The 17,754-nt window shown below is 36.8% G+C and overlaps 1 protein-coding gene across 7 annotated transcripts in view; it reads right to left on the reverse strand.

Moving 5' to 3' along the window:
- Window positions 1-713: 713 nt before the first annotated feature.
- The window catches only part of MBNL3 (muscleblind like splicing regulator 3), a 121,039-nt gene continuing 103,998 nt past the window's right edge, over window positions 714-17,754 (reverse strand). For 3 of the 7 annotated variants that reach the window (XM_061408335.1, XM_061408334.1, XM_061408332.1), the window contains 5 exons: window positions 15,252-15,414; window positions 13,761-13,796; window positions 10,885-10,979; window positions 9,907-9,980; window positions 8,033-8,123 (listed from right to left, as the gene is read on the reverse strand). In XM_061408335.1, the coding sequence (XP_061264319.1) occupies window positions 9,924-9,980; window positions 10,885-10,979; window positions 13,761-13,796; window positions 15,252-15,414 (351 nt within the window). In that variant the 3' untranslated portion in view covers window positions 8,033-8,123; window positions 9,907-9,923. Of the gene's footprint in view, window positions 8,124-9,906; window positions 9,981-10,884; window positions 10,980-13,760; window positions 13,797-15,251; window positions 15,415-17,754 lie in introns of all 7 variants that reach the window. The other 4 variants (XM_061408337.1, XM_061408336.1, XM_061408339.1 and 1 more) reach the window with 4 other exon arrangements.

The raw sequence follows: 17,754 nt of genomic DNA on the forward strand, positions 1-17,754 counted from the left end.
CTGTCACAACCTCTTATCCAAAGTCTCTTCACCTCAGTTTTCTATAAGCCAACTACTGGACAGTGGAGAAGTTCCTGATTAGTGTTTTAAGTATTCAGAAATCTGACTAAATAAAGTGTTACCAAGTTACATTTTGCTTTCCTTAAAGAACAAAACTGATTATCCTTTCATTCCTGTGCCATTGGTTGGAGAAAGCCAATTTGAAGTGAGAGAAAACATTTAAAAGGAAAGTCATCCATCCTGGTGTTGTGAAACCAGTGATGCCCATCTTGAAAAGAATAAAATGAATGACACTGGTTTCATTCATGACACTCAAGATAAAGGATAGAAATCAATAACAGGAAAATACAAACTCCTAATAATAATATATCTTAGAATATGCCTCGGAATTTCTGAAGCACAATAGAAACCAGTGAGCATTATCTCACAATGTTTAGCATTCTTTTGCTAAAATCTAAGTGTATCTTTCTTGTGGTAGTGACCTCAATATTATAAGAATAATATAATACACTGGATGTATTAGCTATATAATTCAAAATACTGAAGGTATATATTTAGAAATAAATTTATTCTATGTATGAAATATAGCATTAAACCAAATCAAATTTTACATTAGAATTACTAAATATTAAGATTAATATACTAGAAGACAAATAGCTTTTAAGTGAACTCCTAATGTGTGAATATGGATTCATAAAAAAAGACAAAACCAGGAAATTTACACGTTTTATTAAAAGAACAAAAAATAAACAACATGGAAATAGCATACTAAAATGAATCGCATAATGCACACTTCTAAACACAAACAAGCAGTATAGCACTATAACTTGGAAAAACAAAAACAAGAAAATCAAAGCATCTGACCTACTGATAGCAGTTGAGGAAATGAGCTATTGCATTTTGGAGGCAAAATATTATGGGAACAGTCTATACTTTTTAAATATTATGACCATTATTTAAATCTATAATTGTTGCACAGGGTTAATAATTTTATATTGTATGTAAATTGGCATTTTTCTGTCCAAAATATGTGCTTCCATTTTCTACATTATACCGGACTGCTGTTATATGAATGCATAGTTAGCATCTTACAAAAGAATATATTTAGGAGCATCTTTTAAAAGTCTTATTTAAATTATTGTAATTTTGGTGCATGTAACGAATGGTTCATTTTCTAATAATTAATGCAACTACAGTAATACAAGAAAATTGATTTTGACAATGGCAACCCTCAAATCCAATGATATAATAGTCATAATAATTCTCTCAACTGCTAGAGACAAAAGACACAGCAACAAAATAATTTGGTTTCCATCATTAACAAATAGCATCTGTATACAGAAATAAAGCTTTGTAATCATGCAGTTCTATGACAGATAAATGCTTAGGTTGTGTGTGGGGAAAGAGGACTGCTTAAAGTTGGGTTATTTTATAGAGGTTTTTTCTTAAAACAACTAAAGTAATACGATGCAGCTTGATTTATTTCACAGTGATACATTTCCTAAGTATGCTATAATTGAGGATGGTTAAAGAGAAAATGCCTCTGGGATAATCCTGCTTTGGGGTGTTGATGGGTAGTTCTCTTCCAGGGAAGAAGTGTAGCGGGTGGAAACTGAATTAACGAAACTAAATCCTTTTCTGGGTTTAACAGAGGTCCTTTTATCCTCTAATTTTACTTACTCAAAAGACAGCACTGTGTTTAAGCTCCAAAGAATGTGACCCGGTGGCTGTCAGTACGTACAACATGCCATCGGTGAACTGATTATCTTTTGTGATGCTTCTAGGTTCACTCTTACTATTTTATAGTTGATTCTGCCTAACTTAAAATCTTACTATATTTCTATTGACCTTATGAAAATATATCCGTGTGGCTTATATTTTCACAAGGAAATATTAACACAAGAACATGGGTTAAGCTGGGAAAATACGTTGGTGGTAACTACAAAATGAATGAATGCTTACATTTTACATCAATGGAAATGCTGATCAGATGGTCAGGCTGTTAGCTGTAAGTGATCATGGATTGAAGTGGGGGGTGGGGGGGAACAAATTTCTGACCAACTGGCCCTGAGCTATTGGACAACTGTAAGGCTTGGATTGCTTTCTGGCTTTGGCTTATTTTCATGTCTCTGTAAGTGAGAACTATCAAGATCAGTAACAATACTAACACCAACTCTGTCAACCCCAAGATGGGCTCCTTTTCCAGGGCAAGGGCAACGGGTCTCAAGATGGGAAGGACTCAAAGTCTGTATGATGATCTATCCTTAAACCTTTCTAATCTTGACCTTTTTCTAAGCCTCATTGCCTGGAGGCAACAAAAAGATAAATGGTGATTTGTAGGTGACGCGGGAGCTGAAAGAGATGGTCTGACATTCTTTTCTAGCTCCAGTGTATTAATATGTAAGATTTTGGCTGGTTCTCTTCTGTTTCATTAAAAAAGTAGGAGGCTGAAGTGGCACAGTGAAGCACTGTCTAATCTGCTAAAGCTAAGTCAGAAAATAGCTTCCACTGAACAGGTATAAAGTAAATATAAAATTGTGTCAGGAACATTTTTTTCCCTTTGTTGGAGGGGATCAAATGCTCTGTGCTGGCCATACTTAACTGTTAAATTATATCTTTCAATAGTTGCCAATTTGGTTTTGGCTTCTGGATCTTGAAGGGGAAATAGTGGCCAGGGTTAACAATTTGATTGTCACATAAATATATATTAATTGATGTAACCGATATATCTCAATTGATCATTTTCTGTGAAAGATGAAATCTAATTGGATCAGAATGGGAATATCCATCTTGCAGCTTACAAGGTACTTCACTGCTTGTAACCATTGAAAAAAGACCTTAGCACCACAAACCTGCCTGGGGTTGTGTGTGTGCATTTGAGGATTAATTCACAAAACAATCTTTGCTAGCGATCTTGCTAAAAGGTGAAGTACCTGAACTTTTGTTTAGTGCCACTGGCTGAAGCTGACCTGTTACCTGCCACCAGTCTTGTCTTATGGTGAGCCGTAGCAAACTAGAAAGCCTCCACAACAGGAAAGCAACATCATGCTTTAGTTAAGTCTTGTAGGAAAAAAAAAACACCTTCTTCTCAAAGTCTTAGAAATAACTCTCTCTTACTAACTTTTCCACTATTATCACAGACTTCTTATATTAAAAAAAAAAAAAAAAAAACTCCAAGGGTCACTTTCATGAACTATGTACATAAGTGCAAAAAAGGTGTGTCTCACACGTTCGCACCCTAACTGAGACCATCAGTTAACTGCAGCATATGTCTCTTCAACACTGTTATGGGGTCATTCCACAGTATCTGTATGAATGAGTTCACCAACGTGAATGAATGTAATCTGCGCTTTTGTCATTCTTTAACCCTCCTTTGGATAGATTTGAGTAAGAAAATTTTTGTAGCTACAGCTATGCCACTTGAGTAATTTTGAATAAGGTCATAAAAAGAGATCAGGACGTATTATGAATACAATTGTGTCTAAATACTGTGGAATAACCCTATCCACACAACAAATTCTATCAGCTCTAAAGCCTGATCTAGAATCCACATGTTGTAAACTTTTTGCTCAAAAAGTCACAGAAGGACGCAAATTCAGTTTTCACAGGGAACTTTGGGATTAAAAAGAAAAATCAACCATATCTATATCTGCGCTTTGAGTTGTATCTGCTACATGCTACACTGTCAAAAAAGCCACAGTTTTACAAGTAAAATTTTCACACACACAAAAATGTCTAAAGGTAGCCATGTTGTAGGTTTGTTGCTGAAGCAACAACTAAATATAATTAGTTAAAAATTATTATTTGTATATAAAGTTAACTTTGTTCTTAAATTGTGAACTGTAAGAAATAGTCATGAACTAGACTCTACACCTTGCTTCAGTGTCAGTTGAAGATCTATCTAGGCGGGTTGAATACACGTAGTAAAATCTTAAAATTTTCTCTAACTCTCCTTCAAGATTAAATTCGTGAACTACTTAAAGATATGAAAAAGGAACAAAATAAAAACTTTAAAAACAAGAAAAAGGAAAACATGGCACCGATTAGTGAGTTGGTGCTCAGAACCTTATTTGTAATTATATTTACAGTTGGATTAGGTGCTATCAGTTAAACTTGCAAAAAAAAGTTGTGATACTCTGTTACCTAGTGTTTATTGTATTGCCTTTGCCAGGCACTGATAAAATAAAAAGTGAGGCCACCATCTTCCTAAATCTATTCAACAGAATTGGGAAATCATATGTACCTATTTCTATTTAAACATGTGTGAAATGCAGAAGAGATTCAAAGAAAGAAGATTCCAGTTTCTATTCATTCTGTGCATCACAGCCTACCCTACAGACTGAAATAACTTGAAAACCTGTGGCTGCATTTCATCTAAGAGCATCCTCATAAACTCTCTAAAGGAGTAGCGGAAGGCTGAAATAACGTTCCAAGTAGCACATGGGCCTTCCCTATACGTTATTTAACAAAATTTAATGCCAATGTTGTCCTTAATTGGACCTCACTGTGCTTCTTGGTCGTATCATGAAAAAGAGATTCATGCTGTAATGATTCATTTTTATTTGGTTCCTGCTGATGGTAGGGAGGAGGTACTTGCTTTGCCCAAATTGGAAAGCTGGTGAGCTGAGGCTGCCCATTAGTGAACACAGCCTAGCGGTATAGGACAACACTTACGGCAAGATCAAAGTGCTTCAGTGTGTTCAGGAATGGATGGAGAAGATTGATGGAGTAGGCAGAAGATGGCTTTACACATTGCAATTAACTACAAATTAAAGACTCTAGACAAGTGAAATGAAATGCAACAGCTAGCTGAGGAATCATGCTCCAACTGCAAAAGCAAATACTATACTTCACATAGCGATTTTATGAATCCATTTAAATGTAATTGTAATCCCTCTTTAAAACGTACGTATGTTACGGTCACATAGTGCTTTTGGAAATTTGACATTACTAAAACCTTCTTAAACATTTATTTTCCAAGTTGCAGCACAGTTGTGTATTTTTGAAAGAGACTGAGAGAAGGGGACAAAAAGAATAATTTTGGATAAATAAAAAAGAGGCCCTTGTAAACTACAAAGCTTATAAAATGTTAACTAAGAATCACAAGTGATTAGAATTTTACATATATACACTTAATCTACTAATTGTCATTTAGAGTCACTGATTAGTTTTGTGACTTCTCTTTTTCACCAGAACTTTATAGTCTATGACTTGTCTTTTCTTGAATAAAGATCATTTGAATAAGTCATTGCACAACTAAAGAGTGCTATCTTAATATTGCATTTTTGTCAAAATTCTTTCACATCAGAACCTTAGTGATTTGAGTTTTCTTTCTCTAAATTCACTCACAAAGCAACTTTTACAATGCCAACAACATAAAAAAACTGTGGCACCAAAAATACCACTACCCTGAATAACTCTCACTGAACCTCTTACTCAAAAACACATCACTATTCATGTCTTCCAGTGCTTAAGGCAACACGCAAACAGCTGTACTCTAGGTTTATTGTTCATGTACATCCTTGTCAGAAGTTTAAAAAATGAGACAGTATGCTGTAACAAAACGTCAAATGACCCAAAAAACTTTGTATCACACTGAAGATGTCTCTGTCTCTTTTAAGGAATACATCTAGAGTATACATCCTTCCTCGATCAAATCTGCCCTTCTGGAGAGGCCCGAGGATAGGTTTTATAAAACTCAGCTCCAAACACAAGTAACATTGCTAGAGTGCAGAGTCAAGATTTTGGGAAATAGAAATTAAGTGGTTCAAAGGACCAGTAGGTAAAATTCAACACGCCTCCTGTTCTCTAACTCCAGACAATGCTGTTAGCAGATGACAATGGTGTAATACAAGCAAGATCACTTAGAAATCACTGATGATCACAATTCAAATTGGTAATTAAGATCAACAGGATATGAGCCACTGAAGAGCTAATTTTGCTCTTTTGTATTCTGAGCCAAATTGATCTGCTTGGGGCTGGAGTCTCAAATGTTCTGAAGCACAGACAACATGAAATGGAGGAACAACCGGGGTCTGGAGATATTTCTGGGTCCAACTTCTACCAAGTAGCTAGGCAGTCCTGGACAAGTCACATGCCCTGGTGGTGAAAAGGTTTCTGCCAGTTCCATTGGTCTGTGCTTCAAATACTACTGGCTGGCTTGAGGTATCCAAAACCTGATTTTCCCTTGGCTTGTCATTTTCATGGAGAATAGTAAACTTGGGACATACAACAAATTTGATGACTTTATACTTTCCAGTGAGGGAACATATATTTACTAGAAAATACTAAATCTATCTAAACCGATGCAAATTATCACGTGGTTCTACCACTGATCAATAATAGTAACTTTAATAACTGAGTGGGGTGGAGGAGGTATGTGACATACCATAGGAATTAATTACTCTTCTACTTGGCTATTCAATTATTTCAAAAGTATTAGTAGTGTGAATTCAGGTCAGTTCTGTGGAGTGCAGCCACTCCATTTCACCTAAAGGGTGTTACAAACTCTTACAATTTTCAAAACATATAAAAAAAGAAATCCAAAGAAACAAAAAAGAGGCTTGGTTGTGATATGAGAGATTCTGTTGCTAATAAAGTTTGGGAAGGCGAAAATGTATTAATAACATATATCCCAGGTGCTTGCTCCTTCACTGAAATGTTTTAACAAAATGGAAAACTCAGTTGAACTGAAACTAAAGACAACTGTGGCCATCCTTTCAAGAAAGTTTAAATGAATCGAAGAGTAATTTCAAGTGGCTCCCTCTCTCCCCAGCCCCGCCATTTCTCCAAGCCTATACTCAAAGTCTCCAACTGTGATCAACAGAAAAGACTGTCCATTTGGGGAGGAAAGGCCTCACTTGGAACCAATTTTCCTTCACCCTGACTGACTTTTCCAGATTGCATCTTCCTTGTTATTCAAAGAGTAGTGTAAAGAGCATGAGCCATTTCCACTTGGAAAATGGCACTTGTATCAAAGGTTACATTGCAATGGTTTTTACACACTTCCTCCAAAATGTAAAAACTATCTCCACGCCCCCCCTCTCTCTGTTTAATTTATAACCTGTAATTAAAATACCTTTAAGCTTCCAAGAACCACTTTTTCAGCTGAAGATTACAAATCGCTCAGTTTTAGACACTCAGCCTAGAAGACAGGATTCTTGAGCCACAAAAACTGTAATGGGCACTTTACACAATTTATAGTCTAAATGCTGAGAAAACCATTTAAAGGTAAATCCAGAATTTACCTTAAGTAGCTTTTGCAAGCTACTTAAGAAGTGAAATTCAGGTTAATGTTTTAAGACGTTCCCGGCTATTTTCAGGTAATTTTCCTCTCTCACAAAAAAATCTAGTAACGTTGACTGTACTATACAAAGTCAGATCTACAGGTACAAATTATATACATGCATGTTTATGGACAGGTTTTAGACATACTCAAAAGAGAGGCCTTTTAAATGTCTGCCTCAAGAAACCTACAGAAATATTCTAAAGAGAGAGCATATCAATATTAACCTGTCATGTTTTTCAAGCACGTGTGTTTCTGTTTCCCATTGATAACATTTTAGTTAAAATCAAACATCACACATTACAGTAAAACACTATATACTATGTAAAAACCTAACAACACACAACAATCCAATATGATACAATAATGAGGAAAATGGTACTGGACATACGTGTTACATTCTGAATCAGCCCAATAGACTACTGTGTAAACAAACTGGTAAGGTTAACACTTCAAAACAGAGGAATATTTATCCACCAAGAATGCACAATAAGCCAACAGTCCACTGTAGAGATTCACTCAGCATAACAGTTACTGGGAAATCACAGAGAAACACGTGATAAATTACAAAATGTTATGCTGTTTTACATAGTAATTCAAATAAGATAGACAGATGGTAGTTATTTGTTTTCCATTTGTGTTTTAACATCTCCTTTGTTTAATGCTTTATTTTTTCTCTGAATGTGTTGGTTGGCATGTTTGTTTTAATATATTGACTGCACCACGCTTATTGTTGTGTTGGTAGAAGAGGACATACGTGAATGAATATAGAAAGGCCATGTGGAGGTCCTCACGGAGAGATTCTGGTAATCTGTAACTCTGTTGTTCAGAATTTCAACTGAAATGGAAAAAAAAGAGTGAGAAATATTGGATGGTTATAGAGGTAGGAGTCAGGATATTTGGTTTTTGTTCTAGTTCTGTGTGTGAACCATATGCCAAGATATTCCCCATCCTGAATTTCATAGTCTACATCTGTGAAAACTGAACTGTTGGGAATGTTTACTAAGGAGTCACATACCATGACAGTCCATGGTTCTCGCTGAATGCCAATGTAGACAGTTGCCCTTAAGTTATCAGAGAAGCACTCAACTGTTTCAGGTATTATCTGCACAATGCCAAAACTTTTTGATGAACATCCACCCATCCATTCACTTCCTCCAACAAGCATATATTGAGAAAATATATTTGATTCCATTTTGAAATATGCAAGTATTAAACAAACTTTTATTTGATCTGAATGTTTTGGACCTACACATGAATGGCCTAAGTGTGAATTCTGGGTACACAGTATTTTACAAGATTACATTTTTGCATTCTGGAAAAATGATCAACATGTGTTACATGTTGCAATGATTATGGTGTGCCAAATCTAACTTCTCTCACGGAATCAAGCAAAAAGGAATCACTATTCCCAAACATGTTCTGTTGGAAACTTAACTGTATTTGACCACTTTTGTTTACCTTGATGTGAAGCAGTCCATGAAAATCAGGCAAATGTTTATAAAACCTATTATTCTCACATTTGGTACTATTCCCAAGTTGCCACTATAACAAACGATACCTCTGAAGATGACTACAATATACAGCTACTTCAGTTATTCTGTATATGCCAAGATGTCTTTTTAGAACATTCCTTATGATTAAGGGGACCTGTTTGGGTACTGTACAGTTGTCTATATGCTCTGTCCAGAACCATTAGTGTTCTGGGCCTGCATGTCCTCAGCAAGAAACAAATGCTAGTCAGCTTCTGGGGAACCAGTCCATCAAGAGATTGGCACTGTTGCCTGCTTCAACCAAGTCAGACACTCCCATGATGAAAACTTCAAGCTTTCACTGACTAATGGATGCAATTCAGAACCAGGGTATTGTTTTTTTTTTTTTTTAGTAACTCCCTATAATCAATTAAGATGCCTCAGAGTCTTAAGTGACTTCCAAAGTCACTCGTTCCAAGTGAAGGACTGCTCAATTTAAGTGCGTTGCTCTGGACCAGGCTCTGGACCAAGCATAGGAAATCAAAGGTGAAGGGGGGAATCTCTGAAGACAGCAACAAAAACCACAAAAAAAGGTGTCATGATTTGAATGAAAATAATGATTAAATTGCTAAATTAAGTTGCTGAAAATTGCAAACAGCTGGAGCAAATCTGCTAGACCTACATGGGGAGCGACACAAAGTGGCAGAATGTGGAGGCGCTCTTTAATTCTCAGGAGAAGTGCATTGCTTGCTATCTTTAAGACAATCATCTTCATCAAATTGTGACAAAATTACCTAGCTTTATTTCAATTGAAAAAAAAAAAACAAAGCTAGAAAAATGTTAAAAGATTAAAATTCAGAAGCGATCTGTGTCTTTGGCTAACCAGTCATACCCCTTTAATAATGGGAAAACATTTAGGAATTTATAAGTTCATTGGGAAAATACAATACCAGCTGTCATTTTCATATTAAAAAATCGCATATTTGCTCTCCACAATTCAAGGTGGAAAATTTAGAATGCTTAAATTGAGCTCTAAAATGATAAGCAATGTCTATTAATGAAAATATTTACCAAACTCTTTAGCAAATGCAACTGCGTAGATAAAAGATATAACCTACAAATATTACATTAATACTTAAAGAAACTTACTGTTCTACTGGGAACTTCTACATCTGTGTAACAAACATGCTGTTATTCAGTTCATCTACTGATAATGGGGGTATCTATAGTAGTAAAAAAGATTTTAGATTAAAACAGTTTCTTGAGAGAATTCCATTTATTTTGTTCACTGCTTGGACATGGTAATCAAAAACCATAATCAATTTCATAGAAAAATTTTGACATATTAACCATATCCAGTAATAGTTAATGTTGCAAAGCACAGGTTAGAATGTGGTTTGTTTCCCCAATGAATTAATGCTCTGTGTCCTATAGGGTTATCAAACTTGTACTTAAAACAACAGTGGACTTAAAGTCTTAAAGTGTGGTTACCATTTTAATAAGGTGAAATACCCATCATATTACACAATAATTATTTTAAGTATCTCCTTACAATTTCAAGACTTCCCCCAAATTCATCATTTGTCTTGTGACTCTGCCTGTAAAAACCTCAAGCAAATGAAAATTAAAACATGACAAACACATCTAATGTATAAGAAGGAATTTCTCATGTAATCACTGGGTCATGATAAGCATATCTGTGCCTTGGAAAGAAATGTGTTATCTTTCTTTCCAGTAGACCTGAAGACAAAGGTGATGATAGTACTAAGCAAAAGTTCAAATGCAATAACTAGAAATGGTAGTAAAGTAAATTCTGTTCTCAACCAATGAGGAAACATTAAAAAAAATTAGTATATGTATTTGAGGATTGGTGTAGTAGCAACAACTGTATATATAATCTATTGGGTAACATCTGTAACCAATTAAAAGAGCCTATTCTGCTGATTCATCTCAGGATGTGTAGCAAAGCAGGAACATCTGTCCAGAATATACAGAAAAAGAAAAATTCTAAATCTAAGAATGGCTTAAGAAAGACTAATATCTCTCACCAATCCCCAAATCATATACTGTGCCTTATCAACACACTGTAGTTAGCTAGGTCCAAACAGGTGAAATAAATGGCCAAACCTGATTGCCTGGAGCTGTTGCAACGAAGGGAATGCTGGTAGCAGGTGGTGGTGCTGCAGACATAGTGGTGGGTGCAGCACTGTGCATCATGGGCACTTTCAGTAGGAATCATGGAAGCAACACACGAGAGGGTGGAGCAACCATGATATAAACGATGGAATGGGGCGTGGCAGGTATCGCAGCAACAAGCCATGTGACATCATCATGATGAATACGCCAGGGTGAAACATGCAATCACAGTCAGTGCAAAGCAACACAGCATGGAAGGGGGGAAAATTTAAAAAGAGAAAAGGGGAAAGCCAATTATAGTTACCATTAAGGAAAATGGAATCATTCTCAACATTTACCAATAGTTAGTTTTTGAACAGAATCACACTGTAGTTGACTTCAAGGGCCAAATTTTCAGAAGGGGTTACAACGGGTGCCTAGGACAAATCTGTTTTTACCAAGGCTATCTCTATGAATAGCTAGTCAAGCAGAAAAGTAACTTGGTTGTGTATTCACAATGGGAGTATGGAACTGTAAATTGGTATTTGGGTTCATTAACTCATGACAGACATGAGTGCTGTCACTAGATTTGTAGGTGCAGAGGGACAGTTTCATATAAATATACTTACCTGATTTGCATACAAAAAGGTTATAGTTTGGTGGGTATATGGTAGAGAGCATATACAAAGAATACAGTGGACTATGTGTGCAGGTTTTATGCACATCTGTGGCAAAGCCCTTGGAAACTTGGGCTACTTATGAAACTACTCAGGCTGCTTATTTATTGTTTCATAAATAGCCCAAGTTTCCAAGGGGAACTTCATAGTAAATATCCAATGAAATCTTGCCTTCACTGCAAATAGTACAGCGACAGTGACTAGCAGCAGTAACAACTTTTTTCAGGTGGATTTCTCTTTGCCTTTTCTAGTTTCTATGTCATTTTCAAAGTTTCTTGGATGCTCTTCTTTTTTTCTAACTCATTTTGCAAAGCCAACCAAGGAATTAATGTGTGAATGGCAAGTGGGCATATGTAATACTTTGCATCTACATCGATTGAATTCAGATTTTCTGAAAGTTGACAGAGAAAGTGAATGGCCTAGGGAGAGGAAAATCAACGTATGCAACGTCATAGAAACCATAAATGTACCCCAAGTGGTGATTAACAGAAACTCTGCAATAATTGCTCATGCCCATCTATCTCTACCTATCAACACCCCTTATTGTGAAAAGTGAAGTGAAAGTGTTAGTCGTTCAGTTACGTCTGACTGTTTGTGATCCCATGGACTGTAGCCTGCCAGACTCCTCTGTCCATGGAAATTCTCTAGGCAAGAATACTGGAGTGGGTAGTCATACCCTCCCCTCCAGGGGATCTTCCCAATCCAGGGATTGAACCCGGGTCTCCTGCACTGCAGGCAGATTCTTTACCATCTGAGCCATCAGGGAAGTCCATCCCTTATTGTAGCACATGTGAGTTCTAAAAACACTCTTGTTTCCCCTTTAGGAGCACAGCAATTGCACAGGGAGCAGTACCAGTGGAGCATGCAGTTTGCATTCCTACACAAAGCTCTTAGGCAAAAGGACAAGGGAGCAGAGGCCCAAAATGGGTAGATGGAGACACATTTCATGAACTTGCAAAAGTCTGTTCTCCTAATCATATGCATATAATGCTTCTGTTAGTATCAGTGGAGACGTTTTTAATTCTGACAGGGCATCACTAATAACAGTGGCCTCACCTGTCAGTGAGTGCATCTACTATGTGGCTGTCATCTTGAGGTTTTTGCTTTATCTTGATAAACCCCTTGACTCTGCATCAACTTTGGCTGACCAATGAGATGGCGGTCAAGCTGTTGCAAACTCTCGAAAAGGATAAAAGGAACTGGATTGATAGGAGATGGTGGGGTGAGGTGGGGTAATTCTTCCCTGTATGGAACAGAGCTATTTTCTCCTGGTCTGTTCCTGGTGCCTATGGAAATGACAGGAGCCGTGAACTCCCCCGGAGTTCTGAGAGGCAAACCAGTCGCTTTCCTTGTTTTCTTTCTAGGTGGCGCTAGTGGTAAAGAACCTGCCTGCCAACGCAGGTAGATGTAAGAGACAAGGATTCGATCCCTGGGTGGGAAAGATCCCCTGGAAGAGGGCATGGCAACCCACTCCAGTCTTTTTGCCTGGAGAATTCCCATGGACAGAGGAGCCCGGTGGGCTACAGTCTATGGGGTCACAGAGTTGGACATGACTGAAGTGACTTAGCACACACGCATGCACAGAATGGTTTTGAGATGGCTACCATATTGGATGGGTGGCTAATTAAACGTTCTGTGTGTTACTGGTTATTAAAAATCACATACCCCCAAAGAGTCATTTTGAAATGATTTTGTGGTGCCTTGTTTCTGTGCAGATGGCACTTCATCCTAGAACACTATAGACAGCATTACAAAACACTACAGAAGGCTCTAGTTTTGCTTTTTTGCAACATCTAAATATTGAATGATTTTGATCTTTTGGGTAACCTTTTTTGGGAGGAATGGTTTTGTTGTACTTTACAAATTATACATTTGAAGTATTTTAAATATTTTACAATTTCTTAGTTTCTTAAAACTGCCCATTCTGGCTAGATAAGGAAATGTTTCAAGATATTTTAGCTACAATTTTTAGTGTGAAAATACAGAAATGGCAAGGTCAGTATTCAACCACAGCAGCAATGAACTAGAACTTGAGAGTGTACGACTGCTGTGATTTCACAAAAACATGTAACAGACAGCACCATATTAAAACCGAAATACTCAGAAAATTTTCAGCTATATCATCCAGTTGCTTGTTTCTTTCACAGTCACAATAAAAAACACTTTTCTTTTCAGATTAGAAAAAGTTGAGAATTTTTGTACAAAACCTACCAACACTTGAAGCGGGTGCCATGCACAGTATTGGCCCTGGACACCATGCAGAAAAGCGTGAAAAGTAAAGAAAAGAGATATTTCATTATTAAAGCTTTATTGATAGAAATAATTTTTAACTAGAATGATATTCTTAGCAATATTAATGAACCAGCACATGCATATCCAGTAATCTCCCATGCTCATAATTACAGCTTAAGACCCCAAACCCAGGTGATCAGAGTAATTCTTGGATTCTTAGGTATAAAAATGAATGTTAATTTTTTCTTTAAAGGCATTAGCTCAACTTAGTTGTATATTTATTTTGGACTAATATATCCTAAGTGCTTTTGATTATGAAAGGGAGAGTTTTAATTTATTACATATATGATTTTCAAAATATGCACCAAGACCTGGCAGCTGGTGCCAGGAAGTTCTACTTAGGGCACTAATCTACTGTTATGTCCCGCCCCCCCCCCCGCCCCCACCTAGTGATCAATGGCTTGACTGTGAACATACGGCGAACAGGATTTTCATCAAGGGGGGCTCTCAACCTGACCAGGTTTTATTTTGCCATAAATTAAGGGGAAAGGGATTCTTCTGACAGTTTTGCTTATAAATCTAGAGTTTTAAATTAGCCAAATCCAGGTCAAAAAAGGCTAAAAATTGTGTTTTTAAATGGTATCATGAAGAACTATTATGGTTAGTAACTAGACAGAAGTTAAGATTTTTATGGCTTCTTTCAAAATTAATTAACTGATTAATATATCAGTGAATCAATGGGTTTCTTTAAGTCCAGGCATATAATACTATTATATGATGTTTATTTTAAAAGACTATGGCTTAAATTTTTCAATTTTGTACAAAACTGTTATACTAGTAAATATAGTTGAATATAGGAGGTAATAGAATACGCTGCAAAGTATTAGGAAAATGTGATAAACTTCCATATATTTTATATTAACTGATTTAAGAGTAGAGGCTAAAACTCCCTGTTTTATATTGTATTATATAAATACACACTGTATTATACTGTATATATATATGTGTGTATATATATATACACACATATATATACACTGTATTATTCTGTAATCTAAATTTAAAGGTAGTTTTATTATAGCTATCTTTGGCATATCAAAGACCTACAGACTACCTATTTTTGCAATGCTGAAGCTCAGAAACTTTTTTGAGATCAGACCATTGCCTTTGAAAGTGATACCTAAGAGTCAAAGAATTAGTTTAAGACTGAAACAAGTGAATCAAACATGAAAAGCAAAAATTAAGAAATGCTCAAAAGAAAAATGCTGACAGCATTTCCTAGTTTGATTTCAAAACCATTAATTTTCAGGAATCACAGGAAAACAGTTGGTTCTGTATACAAACAGACTGAGCATAACTGCGTTGTTTTATTTCTAATCAAAATACCCATTGACCATTTCTTTGAAAGCTGGTGTAAAGTGTATTCACTCACAACACCACTCAACTTACAGGGCCCAGCCCCATTCTCACCTGTAGGAATGAACTGCGGCTGCGGCTGCGGCTGCGGCATCGGCACGTTAGGCAGAGCCTGTTGGCGGTGGAACACATTGGGATTAAAGACTGGTGGGGCACAACTGACCTTTTCAAGTGCCGATCTCTTTGGTATCAGTTGCAGTGTACCAGGCTGTAGGCCCTGTGAGGGAAGGATAGATTAATAAGTAATACCAAGGAAAGTAAAATATGTACTCAGACCAAGCAAGCAGCAGTTAAATAAAGTCTGGCCTGGGCACCCTTTGTGAGGGTCACCATTGAGCAAGGTAACCAACTAAAGAGATGAAGTCGTTCACTATATGACTACATACTCAGTCCAAAATAGAAAATGAACATATCAGGGGTGGAAGAAGTTTTTCAGCTTCACTAATTTAGACAAATGAGTGAAGTTGAAAAGGACTTCATCAGGTGGGCAAGATGTGACAGGATGCTGTTGACAGCAAAGAATCATTTAAAATTAACATCGAAGGCTTCCCAGGTGGCTCAGTGGTGGAGAATCTGCCTGCCAATGCAAGAGACACAGTTCCGATCCCTGATGCAACATGCCTGTGGAGCAACAAACCCCAGCATCACAACTACAAAGCCTGTGCTTTAGAGCCCAGGAACTGCAATTACTGGACCCTGGGCACCCTAGAGCCTGTGCTCCGCCACGACAGAAGGCACCGCAATGAGAAGTCTGTGCACCACAACTAGAGAAAGCCCGCACGCAGCAACAAAGACCCTGTGCAACCAAAAAGAAACAAACAAAAATGAAAAATACATAAAACTATCATCTAAGCGATGCTCATCTATTCACCTATTACAATGAGATTAGCAGAAGCAACTTATTAACAGGAAAGGGATTTTTGCCAGTTAAAACTGATCTAAATCAAGGAGATAAATGGCATATAGGTGAAAAAAAACAGATGTCAGTAGATCTGAGTCTGATTCTGTAGCTCCAAAATTCAATTTATACAAGGATTTCAGGTCCAAACCCTATAACTGTATATTTCCCAACTAATGTGTAAGGAAAAAGCAAATGAATGAATCGCCTGCACCATCCACCTCACCTAGAAACCATAGTTAGCAAAATGTACGCAATTCTCATTTATTTAGAGACCCGCCAGGCATTTCGGTATGTACCATTTGCTTTGTTAAGACCTTGTAAGGTTGAATTTAAGGTAAGAGGTTTTACTCTTACTGTGTTAAAATCTTCATGTCTACAATTCTTTAAAATCCTACTGTGCTTATAATATTCAGTCAAACTTGCCCCTGGATCAGATTCACTAGAGAAATTGGACCTGACATTTTTCCCTCTACTAACTGCAGAGTACTTTAAAAACGTCCTGCCGACAACTGGGTATGCTCTAAATTCTTAAGGAGATGGGCACATTTATGCTGAGTACCTAGCCTTCCATATGCCAAAGAGGGCATGCCATGACCTCCTTATTCCTGTGGATAAAGAAGGCCTAACAGTATCTCTATTTTTATTTGGGAACTTTATAGCACGTCTTCAAGTCTTTTTTTTTTTTTTTTTTTTTATGAGACAGCAAAAGAGACACTGATGTCAAGTCTTTTATATGCATACAAGTTGCTTTCAGTGATTTCAACCTGAGCATGAACAAGAACACAGTAAAAAAAAAAAAATCTCCTTTCAAAAAGCATTTCAACTGTGAATCCTTACAATACAGAAAGTTTAAACTTCTTCATGCAGCCCCCTTTGTTTAATCTTATCTCACACAAATTCCTATGGGTAAATGCAACTTTTACCTTGAAGACTCTGCTCTGATGACTCAGAAAGGCATTTTATATTGATGTTCAAAAATATCAGTTGAAGGCCTATTATATAGTATATTTAACTCTACATGGAAATTTGGGACTGACATATATATCTTACCAAACACACCAAAATCATCAGAAATAGGCACATACATATGAAAGTCCCATGACTGAGCATGGGACAGGTTTACCAAAGCACAGGCAAGCCATTTCTCATGCATCCCATGCATCTGAGAACCTTTATTTTTAGGGAGCCAACTGTATTTTCTCTATGCCACCAACAGAAATAACTAACAATTGGAGGCTTAAATTCTGCATTGATATTCTGAATACCTTCCTATTTTCATAGCTAAAAACTCCCTCATTCAAAAGAATTTAAGACAAAAAATGTGAAGAAGTCTTTTTTTTTTTTTTTTTAACATTCATTCACAGATTCTGCTGTCCAGATGAAGGGAGAAAATAAGTGTGTTCTATGTTGGTGCTCAGCTCTTTCACAAAGTCCTGGGTTCAGTTATGAGAGAGCAGGGTTACTGAGAAAGAGGGACAAGTCCAACATTGGTGCGGTGGCCCCAAAGCTGTCATCTGTGAAAGAAGTCTGGAGAAATTTGGGGCATTTGGTTTAGAGAAAAGACATGAGAATCAGGTTCCTATGAAATAGGGATAGACGTTTTTTGGTAATAAAATAAGTGTATGTGCCAGTTAAAGTGAGGTAGATTTTAACTCA

This window comes from Bos javanicus, chromosome X (assembly GCF_032452875.1).
Source record: "Bos javanicus breed banteng chromosome X, ARS-OSU_banteng_1.0, whole genome shotgun sequence".
In the NCBI taxonomy this organism is placed as follows: domain Eukaryota; kingdom Metazoa; phylum Chordata; class Mammalia; order Artiodactyla; family Bovidae; genus Bos; species Bos javanicus.